Source organism: Pan troglodytes, chromosome 1 (assembly GCF_028858775.2).
Source record: "Pan troglodytes isolate AG18354 chromosome 1, NHGRI_mPanTro3-v2.0_pri, whole genome shotgun sequence".
In the NCBI taxonomy this organism is placed as follows: Eukaryota; Metazoa; Chordata; class Mammalia; order Primates; family Hominidae; genus Pan; species Pan troglodytes.
The window spans coordinates 39426795-39445972 of record NC_072398.2 but is presented as its reverse complement, the minus strand read 5'-3'; the positions used below and the strand labels follow the sequence as shown (position 1 = coordinate 39445972).

The 19178-nt window shown below is 42.2% G+C and overlaps 1 protein-coding gene and 1 long non-coding RNA gene across 4 annotated transcripts in view; one reads left to right on the top strand and one right to left on the bottom strand.

Annotated features, from left to right (window-relative positions):
• LOC134808234 (uncharacterized) overlaps window positions 1-19178 on the bottom strand; it is a 39889-nt gene that overhangs the window by 5136 nt on the left and 15575 nt on the right. The window contains exons 4-5 of one of the 3 annotated variants that reach the window (XR_010150773.1): window positions 12054-12750; window positions 9969-10027 (exon numbers count right to left, since the gene is read on the bottom strand). This is a non-coding gene — a long non-coding RNA (uncharacterized LOC134808234). Of the gene's footprint in view, window positions 1-8716; window positions 8783-8829; window positions 8911-9968; window positions 10028-12053; window positions 12751-19178 lie in introns of those variants that run through there. The other 2 variants (XR_010150774.1, XR_010150775.1) reach the window with 2 other exon arrangements.
• G0S2 (G0/G1 switch 2) lies at window positions 8734-9884 on the top strand. Its single transcript, XM_514164.9, has 2 exons — window positions 8734-9044; window positions 9148-9884. Exon 2 carries the CDS (start codon window positions 9180-9182, stop codon window positions 9489-9491), a length of 312 nt encoding a protein of 103 aa, XP_514164.1. The 5' UTR covers window positions 8734-9044; window positions 9148-9179; the 3' UTR covers window positions 9492-9884.

Sequence of the window (19178 nt, the reverse complement as noted above, 5' to 3'; positions counted from 1 at the left end):
GAAAGGGGTGGATGGAGTCAAGGTGTCAATTTGATAGAACTAACAGGACTTGCTGAAAAACTGGAAGAGGGAGATGAGAGGGGGAAAAAGGAATAAAAGATAGCTTCCATGTTTGGGGTTTTAGCAATTGGGTGGAAAGTGATGCTGTGTCCCAAGATGGGGAAGACTAAGAGGTAAACAAGTTTTGAAGAAAAAAAATCAAGAATTTCATCTGGCATGCATTAACTTAAAGACACCCTATTAGATATCCAAGAAGAGATGCAAATCAGACAATATGTAAGCCTGGAGCTCAGGAGAGAAACAAATTTCAGATTCATTAGCATATAGAGCTGTCCTGTCCAATACAGTAGCCACCAACCACACATAGGGGGCTATTTAATTTAAATTTAGATTAATTAAACAAAATTAAACATTCAGGCCATCAGTTTTCACCACATTTCAACTGCTTAAGAGCCTCATGTAGCTAGTGGCTACCATATTGGACAGCATAGATATGCAACGTTTCCATTGCTGCAGAAAGTTCTGTAGAGCACTGAAGGAGTCTCAAACCATGGAACTGGAGGAAGTCATCTAGGAAGTAGTCCATGATTCTGGCTACACACTAAAATCACCTCCAGGAATTCAGAGTTGATTTGTCTTGGGGAAGTCTCAGGCATTGGTAGTTTTTAATAACCCAGGACGATTGTAAAGTGGAGCCAGGGCTGAGAACAACTGACCCAGGGAAATAATGCTGGAGAAGAAAGGAATCATGGGAGGGCCTGGATTGCTGCAACAGTAGGGGCAGTGACCTCAGAACTAATCTTTCTCTAGAGCTCCTGATTCATAATTCACATACAACTATCTGATGAACATCTTTGCCTGCATGTCCCATAAACAGCCCAAACTCAATAAATCCAAGATGGAACTCATTTTTCTCACCAGAGGTGTTCTTCCCCTTCTCATTCCCACACTTGGGAGTCACCCCAGTGACTCCCAAGCCCCAAGTGACTCCTCTTCCACAGCACAAGTCTGCCAGGTTTTCTGATTTATCACTCAGTCTGTCTCTTTCTCTCCCCATTACCTCTGTTTTGGCCCAGTTCTTCATGGTCTCCTGCCTGAATTACCGTAACGACATCTCACTAGCTGCCTCTAGTTTTGCCCCTCCCTTAACCATCCTGCACTCTGCCACAGTGATCTACTTAAAATGCCAATCTTGTAGTGTTTTGCTGTGTAAAATGTATCAGTGTCTCTCATTGCCTATAGGATATAGTTCAATCGAAGAGAGATTGGTCGCTATGTATCAAACACCTCAAAGGAACTATGCACTGCCCTAGTTCTGAGAACACTGCACTGAGCAAGACAGAGAGCGCTCCTGAATAGAACTGCAGCCCTGAAATGGGGACAGACAACAGAGTTATGAAAAGGAAAGTGAGGTGGCCATGGGAGCATGCAGCCAGGGGAACTGGCCTTATCTAGGTGACAAGAAAGGTCTTCCCTGAGGAAATGAGAGAACAGTGACACTTGGAGGATGAGTAAGAGTTCACCAGACCACAGGGGATGAAGAAAGTGCTCTCTCCACATGGAAAGAACTACATGGGGAAGAACCTGCGTCTGCAAAGGAACAGAACAGTGTGACTGGCACCCAGAGAGTGAGGGTTGAGGGATATGGGATGAAGCTGGAAAAACAGACAAGGACAGGATGGTGGGTGGCTTACATGCCATGCAAAGAATCTGGGGCATTCCAAAGGGCAAAGTGGGGATCCACTGAATGATTTTATTTTATTTTTTATTCCACTAACTTTTTGCTAACCACTGAAGGATTTGAAAGAAAAGAGTGACATGGCCAAGTCTGCACTTTTTAAAAAGACTACACTGGCTTGAAGTGGAGTAGAGTGGCCAAAACCTGAGGCAGAGAGACCAGCTGTGAGGCCATATTAATGGTCTGGGGGAGGCAATGAGATCTTAGACTAGAAGGGTGGCAGAGGAGATAGAAAGCAGATTGAATTAGCAGATGTTTAAGAGGTAGAATGATAAGTCTTGGTGATTTTTTTTTTTTTGAGACGGATTCTCGCTCTGTCGCCCCAGGCTGGAGTGCAGTGGCGCAATCTAGGCTCACTGCAAACTCCGCCTCCCGGGTTCACGCCATTCTCCTGCCTCAGCCTCTCGAGTAGCTGGGACTACAGGCACCCGCCACCAAACCCAGCTAATTTTTTGTATTTTTAGTAGAGATGGGGTTTCACTGTGTTAGCCAGGATGGTCTTGATCTCCTGACCTCGTGATCCACCCGCCTCAGCCTCCCAAAGTGCTGGGATTACAGACGTGAGCCACAAGTCTTGGTGATTTTTCACATTGGAGAGGTGATGGAGAGCGAGGAGGAAAAGATGGCTCCTTGACTTCAAACCTGAGCTGCTAGGTGAATGGTGCAGCTTAGGTTAAGAAACATGGTTACAAGTTTATGGGGTAGAAATATTGAATTTGGCTTTAGACACAGTAATTCTGATACCTGCAAGACATCCAAGTCAAAATGTAGAATAGGTAGAGGGATACACAGGTCTAGAGCTCAGACTTGTAGGTCATCTGTGTAGAAGCAGCAATGGAAGCCCTGGCAGTAAATTAAATCACTGAAGAGAGCATGTGGAATAAGAAAAGGGGCTCCAGGACTGAGTCCTGAGAAATGCTGACATTTGTAGGTTAGATAAAGAGGACAATTGAGATAAAGATCCTGAGTTTTGTCCAGAATAGGGTAAGAGGAAAACCAGCAGAATATGGTATCGTGGAAGCAAAGGAGAAATGTGTTTCTAGAAGAAGGGAGTGGTCAGCAATTCCTAGGCATGGGATGAATAAGTGATTATTGATACAACTGCTTATTATCTGGCTCCTACTTACTGCTTCCTGCTCATTTTCTGCCATTTCCCAAAATCCATCCTTTATGATTTAACACCAACTTGTCTAACTTCTCTTGGACCATGAGATGCTTTATCTTTCATCCTCCCTTTTCACACGCAGTCCCATCTCATTCAAGGCCTCCCCATGCCCTGAACAACACCCTGTCCCAGAACCACCTGGTGAACACCATCCATCCTTTAACATCCCAAGCCTCTCAGGAATCATTTACCCTTAGGCCTTCTTTGACTACCTCCTCCCCAAAGGGCATCAATACCTGTCTCATTCTGTGCTTTTTGTTCATCTGGTATAAATTTCTATTACGGTGCCTTTCCCAATATACAATAATAACTCGTTTACAGTCTGTGTCCTCTACTTCACTATAAGCTTCTTGAGGGCAAATGCAGCTTGTATTCTGCATTTTTTTTTTTTTTGAAACAGAGTCTTGCTCTGTCACCAGGCTGGAGTACAGAGGCATGATCTCGGCTCACTGCAACCTCCGCCTCCTGGGCTTAAGCGATTCTCCTGCTTCAGCCTCCCATGTAACTGGGATTACAGGCATGTGCCACCACACCCGGCTAATTTTTGTATTTTTAGTAGAGACGGGGTTTCATCATGTTGCCCAGGATGGTCTTGATCTCCTAGCCTCCTGATCCGCCCGTCTTGTCCTCCCAAAGTGCTGGGATTACAGGTGTGAGCCATCACACATTCTGCTTCCTATAACTATGCTTAACACAGTGTCAGGTACATGGCTGGCTTCAACAAATATTTTTGGACCTTACTAGAAGCTACCTAAATGTCACCTAAGGAATGCAAATGTCCCGGGCTGGGATAAAGCATCATGGAAATTGGCAACGTAGAGCAAGAGGCAGAGACAATTGAATAATAACAGCCATCATTTAATGATTGCTTCATTTGTGCCAGAAACTGCCTAAGTCCCTTACAGAGCTCTATCTCATTCACTCCTCATCATATCTGTTTCATAGGGGCTTATCATCATCACCACACCCCATTTAATAGGGGCTATCGTAACTCTCACTTCACAGATGCGGAAGTAGAAGTTATAGAAGTTAAGTCACTTGCCCAAGGTCAGGCCTTAGCAAATGGAGGAGTCAGGATTTGGAGGAACCCAGGTTTGCTTGACTTTAGAGCCCTATACCCTTAAGAACAATTGGCATTTGAGCTTGGGGAAAATTCCTTGTGCTGGTTCAAACTTGTAGAGTATATTGTTTAATCTGGAAGTGGTATGTAGGCAGCAGGGTGCAGGTAATTCTAACCACACCACCCATGGCTATTCAAGGCTTCCAGCACAGTCTGCATGCCCCAGCAGCTGGTGGCTCTGCTTGACCAAAAGTTATGAAGGACAAAAGCAGAATGCCTATAAAGTCTGTTCCTTTGCCTTGATTTGTACCACGGGCAGGCTGGAGGGTGCCCAGAGTGAGCCAATGGCTACAATGTCAGACACTAAGTTGGGAGTGGAAGTGAAAGGTGAGGAGACCAGAGTGGAGGAAACTAAGCCAAGTTGCCAGGTCCTGGGCAATTTCAACACCAAGGCTCTGAGCCAAGGACAGGCTACTGTGCTTGAAATAACTTCCCAAGAGAGCCTTAACTGGTCACTTTGCCCTCTCTATCTCAGCACTGACTTTTAGGTCAATGTAACTAATATTGATTAGCCTCCTATTCTATGTTAACACCATGAAAGATACAAAGCTTTTGTCTTCCACAGAGCTGAGTTAAGCCCACAGGAAACAATGACAGAGTTGTACAAAACGGTAATCCATCCAGTGCCAACCTGTAGAGTACAAGCCCCAAAGGCAACTGAAATTCACAGAAAGGAGAGATCAGGGTGTGCTGCCATGGGCAGTGGTAGCTTCTTGGAGCACAGGAACTTGAACTTGACCTCAAGGAAGAAAGGAAGACAAAGTAGAAAGAGGACAGCATTTCAGGTAGAAACAACTGTGTGAGCAAAAATAAATGAAGCAGCAGCAATGCAAATGAATTGTTTCTTGGCCTGTGAAGAAACCTCTCTGTGGAGCAAAGGGCTATTGTGGGAGAAGAACAGGAGAAGATCGGACCATAGAGAGCCTGAATTCCAAGAATACTAAATCAAGCAAATTCAACATGCAGGATCCAGGAGTCCATTATGTGGGCAATGAGAAATGATCTTGAGCTTTAAACAGGCAGTTGACAATAAAAAATTAAATTTTAGGAAGATTCATTTGGTGGTAGTGTTTAAGATGGATTAGAGGAGAAAAGATTAAAAGCAAAAAAACTGTCCCCTCAAAAACCTGAATGCTTCTTTAAGCATCTACTAAACAAACAAACAAACAAAAAACAGTCCCTTCCCTGCCAGGCTTCACAGTCCATGGAAAAGCCATTCATTAATCCCATAGTTACCCATTAAGGACCTATTATGTGCTAAGAATTATACTGGGCACTGGGGACACAGTGAGGAGCAAACCAAAGTCCCTACCCTCATGAAGCCTATCCTCCAATGCACATGGAAGACAATATAAAACCACACCATTAAGTACATCCACATAGAATCAGGTAACCAAGTGCTATGAAGAAAAAGAAAGTAGGGCACTGGGTGGAGAGTGGTGGGATGCAGTAGTCAGGGAAGGCCTCTCCAAATAACTGCCATGATATTTCAAGCCCAGAGAACAAATGAAACGGAGATGTCACTGCTAGAAATAAGGATATTGAGAAGAAGACTTAGCTTGTAAGAGTATAGAGAAGGTAAGGAGTCTTGTTTTAAGTGTGTCAAGCTGTGATAATAGCAGGGTATCCACACAGAAATATTTAGACTCTAGAACTCTAGTCTATAAGACCAGAGGAGATAGTGGCTACACATATAAATTTCAGTGTCTTCCATTGATATCCGAGTGATAAGCAACTTCCTTTCTAAAACTATGAAAGTAACTAAGGGTCTAAAAAAAATTTCTAGTGCGGTAGTCTTAAAACTACAAATAGTTTTGTCATATCTCCTATGATGACTCCCTCCCTTCAGCTGCCTGGAGTCCCAGGGGTGGGCAGTGACTTTGTGTAGGCAGCAAGCAGCTGGTAACAAAATAATAATTATTATTGTTATTATTATATTATAATAATTGTAACAATAACAATTATTATTGAAGCTCATTTACAACTAACCATCCAAAAGACCCCTTTCCCCTATGTCTTCAATCCCCAAGGCAGAGTGGTAGGGACAGTTCTATCCCTCCTCTGCACTTAACCCTTGAAACACATGCACCCCTTTGTGACTTTACCCTCTGCAGGTGGCTCTGAATGTCTTAATGTCTGAGAGAAAGGGATTTAGAAAGCAAAATATAAAAATTTTAAACTAGTCCTTCCTACCTTCCTAGAAGTGGCAAGAGTTAAATGTTGAGATAGACTCAAGCGTAGGATGACTATTTCAGTTTGCCTGGAAGTGTTTCAGTTTGCCTGGAAGTATCTCAGTTTTAGTGCTCAGTTTTAGCAGGAGTCCTGCATTTCAGAGAACCCCTCAACCCTGAGCAAAATAAGATGGTCGGTCACCCTATGGCTTGGTTTGACCATCATCGCTATAACCTGTGTCTTACCTGCATGCATGACACAACACAGTGCTTTACTTCCCTAAAAATGCCATCAGCCCCATTAAAATATATGTTTAGTTTCCAAGCCCTACCTAGTCACCTTCTACCCTAGGAGCCAGGTTCTCTTTTCCCACCCAGACAGAGGAGCTGCACTCAGAAATTCCTAGACATGAGTTAACACTGGATTCCTTAGCCTTCTACTCCCATCATCTCCTGCTCAGCCCCAGCTACCACCTAAACTAGGAAGATCAAGTCTACCAGTGACCTCCGTCCATGGCACTTGCTGCCCCTCCTCTGTCCAGCTCTTACCAATATAGCTGCTGGAACCTGGAGGTCAAAGTCAAATTATCAAAAAAAGGATCTGAGCTGGTGATGTGCACTAACACAGCAAATCACAGGAAAGGGGAACCCCAGGTAAATTACAGCCTTCTGACCTAGGAAGACATGTGGTTTGCGTCTCTGAGTTACAGAAACACAGGAAATGCTTACTGGACCAGTCAATTTCAGAATTTTGGGTCCCAAGCTAGGCTGACTCACCTTCAGAATGGAAACCACGTGACAGCCCTTATATCAGGGCACACATCACATGCTCTTCCAGAGGTCAATGGGTTTGGAACCCTCACAGATATTGGGAAAGCTCACTAATCATTTCTGCCAGTTATCAGAGGTTGCTCTGAAACTATAAGGAAGATTCAAAGAAAATGCCAAGACTGATATTAAACTTGGCGGGAACCCTTGTTACAGAATTTTCCTGCCTGACAAGGTTAAAAGAACAATAAGCAGGAAACACAGTCCTCCAGGAATAATCAATTCTATTTGGCCCCTGGTCACCTTCACTCAGACTAAATTCTAAAACATAGAATTTCAAATAAGCTATTTAGATAACCTTGACCATTCTCCACACACAAGCCCTTGCCTGAACTATTAATAGTCAAGGCAAAGGGTAGTTGTTATTGCTGCCTTTTTAAACTGAATCATCTGAGAAATTGCTTCAGACCCCCAAAGAAAGATTACTGTTAACAATTCAAAAACTAAAATATTTGATCCCTGAGACAGCCTTTTCCCCCGACCCGCCCTTCAGGGCTCAGTCTGACCGACTGCAAAGGCTGTTGCAAGATTGCATCACTGACCTTTGCAATTTTCTGGCCAGTTTGATTTCCCCTTCTTTCCCCTGCCCCCTCCCTTTCTCTGCTTAAAGCCCTTTGGCCAATTTGCCTCTCCTTTTCCCCAAGTTTGCTAACCCTTTGGCCAATTTGCCTCTCTTTTTCCCCAAGTTTGCTAACTCTAACATATCCATAACCAAAGCCAAACTAGAACGCTCCCTCAGCCCCAGGTGATTACAGCTAACCCTGGTCAAAATCAATCCTACATCTTCACACGTCCAAGAGTACTCACACTCTGGATTCTTACCTAAGCTGTCTACTACACGCCCTTCTGCCCACAAACTGCTTCAAAGCTGAAGTTGAGCTGGAGCAGGAGAAGTTGTACCCCCAAACCCAGGAGGGTGGCAGAGAATTATTGAGGAGAGCATGAAATACTTCCATTCTAAAATAGCAGATGAACTTCTACCAACAGCCCCTTCCATACTTGACCCCCTACCCCCCAACTCCCAACTCCACTTCTCAAGTGGAAGTGAGAACAATTTGAATTTGAAGGCTCTTCCCTGATACACGGAAGTACTTAAGGAAACAGCTCGCAGGCAAAGAGACTAATCTCTCTCTTTCTCTCTCTCTCTCTCTCTCTCTCACACACACACACACACACACACACACACACACACCTCTGTGCATAAAAGCACCATCAATGAATAGTTTTCTATCAACTGACTCTAGCTATACATGCATGTACCTCTAAATAAAACCAACCAGGCAGGAAAGAAACAATATTAGCACATATTGCTTTATCCAAGCCTAACCTGTTCTGTCCTGTTACCCAGATCCTTCCCCCTTGCCTTCTCCTCTCTGATCCATTGCCACACACAATGGATTGCCACACACAATGTGGGAAGATGACAACCCTTCCGAATAAAAATGAAAGCTTTCTTCTTTAGATGGAACCCCCAAATTCCCTCATTATTTATAATGTCAGGCTGTCCTGGACAAGGGAAGCTGTGCACCCACTGACACCAGTAAGAAGGTTGCCGCCATGTCAGAGATGTCCGCGGACACCTCCCTGGGCTCCGGGTCCTCCCCTGCGCTCGCCTGGAGTGGGACCTTCGCGTGCACACTGGCCTTCCCACGCGCCCCGCTGCGATGGCACCCGCGCCGGGCCCCCTAGCTCACACAGTCGGAGCGTGCTCAGCGCGTGGCCACCTCCTGCCAGGTCCCAGCCGGGTTCCACCCCCTGCTTTTCCCCTCCTCTTCTTCCTCCCCCTCCGAGTTCCCCTGGCTCTGACCGCGCTGGCCTGGGCCCGAGAGCCCAGGAGGCGTGTCTCGGAGAAAAGATATAAGCGGCCCCCGGACGCTAAAGCGGTGCCAGCGGCGGAGTCTCCAACTGGGAGAGCTGCAGCTGCCGAGAGGAGGAGAACGCTGAGGTCGGTCGGACCAACGGACGCGCTGACCGCTGCCAACTGCAGCTCGCGCTGCCTCCCGCTCGCGCCGTGCCACTAAGGTAGTCCGCCTTTCTATGAGCCCTCCCCAAGATTAGCTGGGTGCGGGGTGGTGGGAGCCGTTCTTCGGTGGCTGTAGCCCCTCTCCTGCTGCTCCTCCTGCAGGTCACTCCCGCCTCCGAGAGCCCAGAGCCGAGATGGAAACGGTCCAGGAGCTGATCCCCCTGGCCAAGGAGATGATGGCCCAGAAGCGCAAGGGGAAGATGGTGAAGCTGTACGTGCTGGGCAGCGTGCTGGCCCTCTTCGGCGTGGTGCTCGGCCTGATGGAGACTGTGTGCAGCCCCTTCACGGCCGCCAGACGTCTGCGGGACCAGGAGGCAGCCGTGGCGGAGCTGCAGGCCGCCCTGGAGCGACAGGCTCTCCAGAAGCAAGCCCTGCAGGAGAAAGGCAAGCAGCAGGACACGGTCCTTGGCGGCCGGGCCCTGTCCAACCGGCAGCACGCCTCCTAGGAACTGTGGGAGACCAGCGGAGTGGGAGGGAGACGCAGTAGACAGAGACAGACCGAGAGAGGAAGGGAGAGACAGAGGGGGCGCGCGCACAGGAGCCTGACTCCGCTGGGAGAGTGCAGGAGCACGTGCTGTTTTTTATTTGGATTTAACTTCAGAGAAACCGCTGACATCTAGAACTGACCTACCACAAGCATCCACCAAAGGAGTTTGGGATTGAGTTTTGCTGCTGTGCAGCACTGCATTGTCATGACATTTCCAACACTGTGTGAATTATCTAAATGCGTCTACCATTTTGCACTAGGGAGGAAGGATAAATGCTTTTTATGTTATTATTATTAATTATTACAATGACCACCATTTTGCATTTTGAAATAAAAAACTTTTTATACCATATCTCATTTAATTCCTGAGAGGTGTGGTGTCCTGGGGTGGGAAGCAGGGAGGGTGAGCAGGTGGGTGACGGTGATGGGTTCTTACCTGAGCACTGCAGAGGGAGCAGCTTCCTGAAGGTCAGACACTTGCTTCACACCTAGGAACTGTGTAATAAGTTACTACATGCATATAAGTCTGTTGAGGACTTGTTTTTCCTTCTTGTTAGGGGTGGGAAGAGAGAAAATTTTATAACTTCCGTGAGATTTAGCATTTTAACATCAAAAGGTAGATCAACTTCTGAGCTAGAGTGAGTAGGAGATAACTGATTAATTCTAAGGCAGAAAAGCTCTTTGTTCCTTACACCTGTGCACCAGAGGTTCCCATGGCTGATATCTTTTTCTTCCCAACTATATTTTAGACAGAGAGACAGAGAGAGAGAAGGAAAGAAAATGAAGGAGGGAGGTCTGGAGGTGAAGGGAAGGAAAGAAAGGAAAAACTATCCACCTGGCAGGAAAAGAGATAAGCTCCCAAGAACACCAAAGCAGATGATGAGTCTAGCTCTACCCAGCCTTCCCCCCCCCCACGAATCCAGATCATAGTAAGAAACTCTGGGCTAGAAAGAGAAAAAAACCGGTTGTTACATATCTGAGTCCTCCTCCTCCAGTGTACAGAGCTTCATCTGTAGTAGTAGCTAATTCAGTGACTCTATAGGGCTCAGCAAAACAAATTTTAAACTTTAAAGAAGTAGCCAGGAGCCAGAGGCATGGCCTTGATGCTAGTCTCCTCACATTTTTCATGTCACCTGTCCTAATCAGGTACTGACACTTTACTCCTTTCATCAACAGCTATGCATTTTTGCCAAACATATCACTGGCTCACACCATTGCCTCTACTCAGACTCTCTCCTTCGTCCAATGCCCTACACACATCTCCATTTCATTTCTGCCAACTCAATTCCTACCAAGTGTTCCTGGCCCTGATCAAAAGCCATCTCTTTCTGAAATCTATTCTTATCACTCCCAAAGGAAAAAAGCAATCAGAATGTGGTAAGATTAATCAAGGAAAAGAAACATATTTGGAGTTTTAAAGGAAAAGAATGTCGGTGGCTCTCCCAGTTTCCAAAATGGGAAATTCAGCCCTATACCAAGGCAGAGCCTCACTTTCAATGTCCAAGAAACTTCCTAGGAACTGACTCAATTTTATCCTTCCTGCTGGTCTTCCAAAATGCCTCTTTTATTAATTACTCCTTTACCCATTCAGTTACCACCTTGTCTGGCTCTCAACCGCTCAAGCCACCCCCTGCACCTTCTAGCACATTCACCCTAAACAATCCCTTGTCAGACTGTCTTCCTTTAATATCTTTCATTCTGCTGCTCCTGAACTCAAAAACATCTGAGACTAAAACTCTTATGCCAGGTTTCAGTGCCTCTGTGATGTGCTTCCATCACAGCCGGCCGTCTTGCCTGATTTGTCAGGGTGCCTAGCATGAACCCTGGTCCTTGCCTGTTTCCTTCTGGTTTTCTGCACCTTCGTTTACATTACTCTTCCAACCCGAATTTCCAACCCGAATGTCCTCCCACCCACTACCTCCACATCTTCTGAAACCACATGCCTCAAATTCTCCAAGGAAGGTATGATTTCAAATACAGGTATTTTGCCCATTGTCAAAATACATGTAAAATTGTGTGCTCTGATTTTTGAGATGGAGTCTTGCTCTGTCACCAGGCTGGAGTGCAGTGGCACAATCTTGGCTCACTGCAACCTCTGCCTCCTGGGTTCAAGCGATTCCACTGCCTCAGCCTCCCGAGTAGCTGGGACTACAGGCGTGTACCACCATGCCCAGCTAATTTTTTGTATTTTGGTAGAGATGGGGTTTCACCATGTTGGCCAGGATGGTCTCAATCTCCTGACCTCATGATCCGCCTGCCTCAGCCTCCCAAAGTACTGGGATTACATGACTTTTTATTTAGAAGGTAACGCCTATGTTTTGAAAGGTTGCCTATACATAAAAAAATAAAGTTCCCTAAATATATAAGTATGCCTATATGTTTTTGTGTAGAAGGAAATTCCCCATGCCTATTTATATTCAAATTACCCAACCCAATCAAATCCGAGCTATTGAAATCTCTGTTCTCACTGGTCTTCTCAATTCTCTGAGTTCTTATAGGCCGTACAGCCTGAGTCTCACACCGCATCACTCAGTAATGGGCTTTTCTTCTTCCAGTTGTTCTGTGGGCTTGGTCATGTCTCTTACAGTATAATCTTCTTGAAGTAAAGGACCATGTCTTCTTCAGTGTTCACAGAAATCATTAGGTCCTAGGCAAATAGTAGGTTCTTAATAAATACTTGATTGTTTAATCATTTATGAGGCTACAGCAGTGATTGTAAATGAAAGGAGAAGCAATTTTGTCCCTCCAGAGAACATTTGACAGTCTAAAGACATTTCTGGTGTCTGGGTGAGGGGAGGGGGCAGGACTGCAAGCATCTAGAGGGTAGAAGTCAGTGGGCTGTTAAACATCATCTAATGCACAGGACAGCCCCCAACACAAAGAATTCTCCATTCCAAAATGTCAATAGGGCAGAAGTTGAAAAATTCTGGGTTAGAGGAAAGTAAGGAAAAAGGGTTTGCTTAATAATTTCAGAATCGAAGTTATAAGGTGGTCTCACAAGGCTCTGTCTGGTTACAATCAAACATGTTCCTCCCCCAACACAGGAACAAAAATTGTCTTTTTTCCTATGCTGCTTGGTAATTTTACCAAAAACCTAGGAGAGGTAGCAGAAGGTATACTTATCAGTTCTGTTGGTGACACAGAGCTGAGACAGCACAGTCAGAACTCAAAACAACTCAATAGGCTGGAACCACGCATCGAAGAAAAACCAACTGAAACTGAATAGGGAAAAAGATACAGTACAGAATTCAGATCCAAAAAACCAATTGCGCAACCACAGAATTTGAAAGACATATTCTAGCAGCAGATCATGTGAAAAAGATCTAGAGTTTTTTGAAATTTTTAATTGACTCATTATAATTGTACATATTTATGGAGTACAATTTGATGTTTCCATACATGAACACATTGTATAATGATCAAATCAAGGTATTTAGCATAGCCATTGCCTCATGCATTTATCATTTCCTTGTGGTGAGAACATTCAAAAGCTTCTCTTCTAGCTATTTTGTAATATACAATACCTTACTGTTAACCATGGTCACCCTACTGTGCAAAAGAACTCCAGAACTCTTCCTCCTAATTGAAACTTTGTACCCCTTGACCAGCCTCTCCTCATCCTCCCCTCCCCTATCTCCCCCCAAGTCTCTGTTAACCACACTGATCTACTCTATACTTCTATAAGATCAGTAAATATACACATATATATATATATTCCACATTTAAGTGAGATCATGTGCTGTTTGCTATTCGTCTTTCTGTGTCTGGCTTATTTCACTTAACATAACATCCAGGTTCATCCATTTTGTCTCAGATGACAGGATATCATTGTTTTCCATCGTTGAATAGTATTCCATTGTATACATATACCACATGTTCTTTATCCTTTCATCCACTGCTGGCAACTTAGGTTGATTTCAAGTCTTGGCTATTGTAAACAGTGCTGCAACAAATATGGGAGTACAGATATCTCTATATACCCACCAGTGGGAATGCTGGATCTTATGGTGGTTTTACTTTTAATCTTTTAGGAACCTCCATGTTGTTTTCCATTCCATTAGGAGCTGTGCTAATTTACATTCCCACCAACAGGGTATAAGCATTCCCTTTTCTCTACATCCTCACCAACACTTGCTTTCTTTTGTCTTTTGGTAAGAGCTATTCTAACTATAGTGAAGTAGTATTTAATTGTGGTTTTGATTTGTATTTCCCTGGTGATCAGTGATGTTGAACATTTTTTTTTCATATACCTGTTGGCCATTTTTATGTCTTCTTTTGAGAAATATTAAGGTATTTTGCCCATTTTTAAAATTAGGTTACTTGGGTTTCTTTTGCTGTTGGGTTGTTTGAGTTTCTTATACATTCTGGATATTAACCCTTCGTCAGATATATAGTTTGCAAATATTTTCTCCCATTCTGCAGGTTGTCTCTTCACTGCTAATTGTTTCCTTTGCTGTGCACAAATTTTCCAGTTTGATGTAATCCCATTTGTCTATTTTTGCTTAGATTGCCTATGTTTCTGAGGTCTTATCTAAAACTTTTTTGCCTAGTCCAATGTCTCAAAATATTTCCCCTATATCATCTTCTGGTAGTTTCATAGTTTCTGATTTTATGTTTAAATCTTTAATCCATTTTGAGTTGATTTTTATAGGTATGCGTGACGTAACAATGGGGATACATTGTGAGAGATGCTTTACTAGGCGATTTTGTCATTTGCACAAACATCATGGAGTCTACTTAAAACATACCTAGATAGCATAGTCTACTACATACCTAGGCTATATGGTGTAGACTATTGCTCCTAGGCTATAAACCTGTATGGTATATTACTGTACTGAATATTGTAGGCAATTGTAACATAATGGTAAGCATTTGTATACCTAAACATATCTAAACATAAAAGGTACAGTAAAAATACATTATTATAATTTTATAGGACTACCATCATATATACAGTCCCTCATTGGCCAAAATGTTATGTGGCATATGACCTGATATGGTGAGAGGTCAGGATCTAGTCTTGTTCTTCTGCAGGTAGATACCAAATTTTCCCAGCACCATTTATTGAAGAGACTGTCTTTTCCCCAATGTGGGCTCTTGGCAACTTTGTTGAAAATCAGTTGGCTGTAGGTGAGTGAATTTACTTCTAAGCTCTCTATTCTGTTCCATTGGTCTATATATCTGCTTTTATGCCAGTATCATGCTGTTTTTGTTATTATAGCTTTGAAGTTTATTTTGCAGTCAAGTAGTATGATGCCTCTAGTTTTGTTCTTTTTGCTCAGACCTAAAGATTTTTGGTGGTTACAAGTTCAATAAAAGCCAACGAGGGCTTATAACAGGACTTCTAAAACAAATTAATGCTTCATTAGTAGAAGTATAATGTGCAGAAAAAGAGAAGAGCAGGTGGCTTTGTTATACTTTGCATTCTGTCAGGGTGGAAAACTAAGAGTTTAAATCGGACTGCCTGGATTTGCTTGGGTTTGCATCTTGACTCTCCTATTTGTAGTTCTAAAACCTGGGAAAGTTATTTACACACACTCTCTCTCTCAATTTACTTAAATTCTTTCTTCATCTGTAAAATAGTACCTTCCTCAGGGAAAATTTTGCTGATTAAATGAGATAATACACATAGAGTTCTTACAGTAGTACCTTGCATATAGCAGGCTCTATCAGTCAATGAGAGTTATTATTGTTATTGTTAATATTTTAAGACAAACCTTGACCAAAAAAAATCTACTTAGATTAATTAGAGTGACTAGGGCAAATAAAAGTCCAGAAACTCTATCACATACAAAACAATTGAAGAACAATAGAGATATTAGATTCAGTAGCTTTACATGACAATTGCTCCAAATATTTCAAGAGCTGCTATATTGGAGAGGATAAGACTTATCTGGCTCAAAAATAGAGAACTAGCACTATTAAGCAGGATTACAAGGAGGCAGATATTATATTATTAAGATATCAGAGTAATTAAAAAACATAATGAATTGCCTTGTGATATACAGTAAGCTCCCCATTACCAAAAGCATTCAAGCAGGGGTTGGAAGTCATCTGCCAGGGATGGTATAAACTGGAGAGGAGATTCCTGGACTTGGAGGTTGCATCCAGTTATAAGATGCTAGGATTCTGTCTAATACTACCACCAAAAAGCGGATGTATTTCCCTTTCCAGCCTGCCTGTCTAGATCATCCCTTTCTTTAAATGCCTCTTTATTCTTTTTCTCAGCATATTGATAAATATGTTTCCTTTTCACTCAATTACTATTAAATGTGATAAATTTAATTCAAAAAATAAATTATTTCTTGATTAAGCTCATCTAACTAATGCTTTTGCCTTTTATAAAAATACCTTAACCTACTGGTCAAACCTAATAGTCTCAAATTTGGTCATAGTGAAATGCTTATTAAAGTTATCTTCCTCTTCACAAAACACCACAAAATTTGATCTATTTATAGAAATAAATATATATAGTTTTGTGCTATATTAGATGCCATCTTGCACTATATTGTAATGAAAAAAATAGTAGGTATCAACTGAGAATATTTAAAGTTTCCCACATTCTTATGAAAATTTGATTGTTCTGTAGTCATGCTAACCTGAACTAGTAGAAAACCCAGTGGCTTAATCAATGACAATTCACCTGTTAAGCTTTTAGAAGCCAACCAATCAGTGATAGGCCCTCACTTCTGAGAGTCAACCAATCAGGAATGAACTCATGCCATTAACTGCATCTCAGAGTGCTAACCAATCAACAAATATTCATGCTTCTATAGCTGATGTTAGCCCATTTATGTCTGGGAAAGTACACCAGTCCCTGACCTTCATGCATCCTCGAAACCCTATATGAGATCAGCAGCCTGCTTTTCAGAGAGATTGAGCAGCAAAGCTTGCCCTTACTATAATGAGCAATAAGTTTACCAATTTTGTTTTATTTTAGACATTAAATGGGGGACTCATCATTCTTTGACAATTCTGGAAGCTCTACTGTGATTGTTTTAAAGACCTTCCCTTGGCAATATTCCAGGGAACATGGGACCAACAGGTACACTTACTGGGCTCCTTGTGCCCAAGTGCATTTGTCCTTTAGATCTGCTGCCTGGTGAGAAAATCTCAATGATAACCTGAGATCTGACTAGTTTCATTAAGTTCTCATTGCTTCTGTGATTTGCAAGCAAACAGGTCTTTGTATAAGATCATTATGCTTAGTTCTTTGTATTACATAATTAGAAAATTTAGTCAACAGGTGCACATTTTAGTAAACAATTATACCTAGACCTTTGTAAAAGGTCATTAGGCATTTTGTTTGGGAGGTACACCATTGAGTAATTGGACATAGGTCTTGGTATAAGATCATTTGATATTTTGTGTGGGAAGTATACCACTGGGTAGTTCAACACAGGTCTTTTTATAAGTTCATTAGACTTTGGTTTTGGAGGCATAAATATTTTTACCATTAAACTGTTTATTCCCCTACTACTCTCTGTTTACTTTTGCTTGTCTATATTAAAAAATCTTATTGCATTTTTTCTGTATTGTCTTATTTCTGATATAAGGGAGTGTTCCAGAGGAAATGAATGGAGATATATACTCCGTAAGTTACCAATCCAATCCAAGCTAGTCCTCAGCGATAACATTTGGAGGTCCAGTAAACTGAAAACCAATTTGGGAAAAGGCAATTGGTCAGATCTACAAAAAACTTTGATGAGAGCATGCCCTGTCTTGTTAGTCTGTGATAGGACACTTTTAGTTTGTACACTGGGGTGAAAGATTTTGTCAGGTCATTAATTATGTGGTCCTTTGTAACCTTTGCTTAGAAAGGGAACCCAAGATAGCATTCACAGGCACACACTTTTACTCAGTGGCATCTCTTGTCTTTCTTGGTTTCTTCCATGTCAAAACTGCAGTCTCCATTGGAAGAACTCCTGCTTTCCATATAAAATAGCCTTATAATCCTAACTCTTGTACTTATTTTGGTAAACTGCAAAAATTAATGTTAGAATAGCAATGGCCATCACGTAGAACTTCTGACATGTCAAATGAATAAATTAAGATATTTAAGAGGAGGCCCAGAAAAATTAGGAGACAAAGCCCCAAAGAGGCAATAGTTAGCTTCTTTCATTGGTAAGCTAAGGCTTCAAAATAAAATTTTAACTTGAGAATGGTCTCTCTCAAAGACTCTGATACCACCTAAAACCTACCCTCCTTTCATTTCTCTGTCTTTCTACTCAGCTTTACCTGACCTTCAACATGAGACAACCGTTTCTTCTAAGTTTTCTCTGGAAAAGAGTAACCACATTGTAAAACTGCTAAACCAGAGGGGAGCCCTAAAAAGCTGAATTTAAACCCTGGCCTGGAGCAAAATTAAAAGTTATCATGAAAGATTTTCCTAAGCTTCAGGGGTGGTTGAGCAGAAATTAGTTAACAATTCAGGATTTTATTAGGTACTTATTGTTCTGGATTAAGCATCTGTACCAAATGATTCAGTTAATTGTTAGTCCATCCAATAGAGAAAAAAAAATTATAAGCAGCAGGGTAAGGAAAAAATTAAATAACTCAGTTGTGCAAAATGAAAAACAAACGCCTTGAGGGGACGAGAAAAACGTTGAAAATCCAGTACAAAAAGCAATTTCAAAAAAATCTTTCTTTTAAAAGTATGTTAGACAAAGATTAAAAATTGTAAACTAAATAAAAATGAAAAGAGACTTCAGAAAACTTTCAAAGAGCATTCTGGAGTACACTCAACAGCTGAAATAAAAGAAACATTGTCTTTATTTTTTTCTATTAAAGGGCTCAAATATGAATTCAGGGATTTAATGAGAAAAAAGTAATTGAAATATGAAACTGACAGCTTAGAAAATATCCAATACATAGCTAGATATTTTCAGAGAGCTCTAGAAAGTAAATAAGCTAGAAATCAATAGAACGTATGGTTCTCTACATAAAAAACTTGCCCCGAAATAAAAACAAAACCAAAAAGTCTTCTATTTTCTAAGAATTGGGAACATATAGAGAGGGGTACTTGTACATATTGCAAGCAAAAGGGTCATTCAAAGAACCAATGTTCCACGTTGGCTAAGTAACAGAAAGATGACTATCCAAAATCTGTCTAATGGTGTTTCTCCAAAGGAGACATTAGTACCCAACAATTACAGTCCTTCCTCTGAGTTTGTGTCCCCAAATCTCAGAGGGGCCAGTCGCTATACTCTCCATCAGGGCATAGCTACATCTAGCATGGCTTACCACTCTATCCCCAGCCTCTAGCCCAGTGCCTAGCATAGAGTAGGTGCTTATTAAATATCTGTTGAACAAATGAAGAAATAGAGGAAGAAAGTACATTTTTGTTTTGACATGCTGTAGTCCCCTCCTTAGTCCAGAGATCACAAACCTCTGAATTGGGATGTGACTCTCTCTGTCATTAATCAGCAAGAATCATAGTAGAATTATTGTCCCTACTTACGGATTCTCTTTCCCTTATACATCCCATTGCAGATTCCTGTCTTCCCTTTACATCCACTCCAACATCAGCTGATGCAGTCACTAAAATGGTTTATAAGTCACATATGAGATTCCCTAAGGAGTTTATAATTGAGAAATGTGTGGACACACAGGCCTCACAGAATGCACTGGATCACTAGAGTCTCTC

Excerpts from the sequence above, each read along its gene's own strand:
- G0S2 (XM_514164.9), top strand. The coding sequence starts at position 9,180 with ATGGAAACGGTCCAGGAGCTGATCCCCCTGGCCAAGGAGATGATGGCC.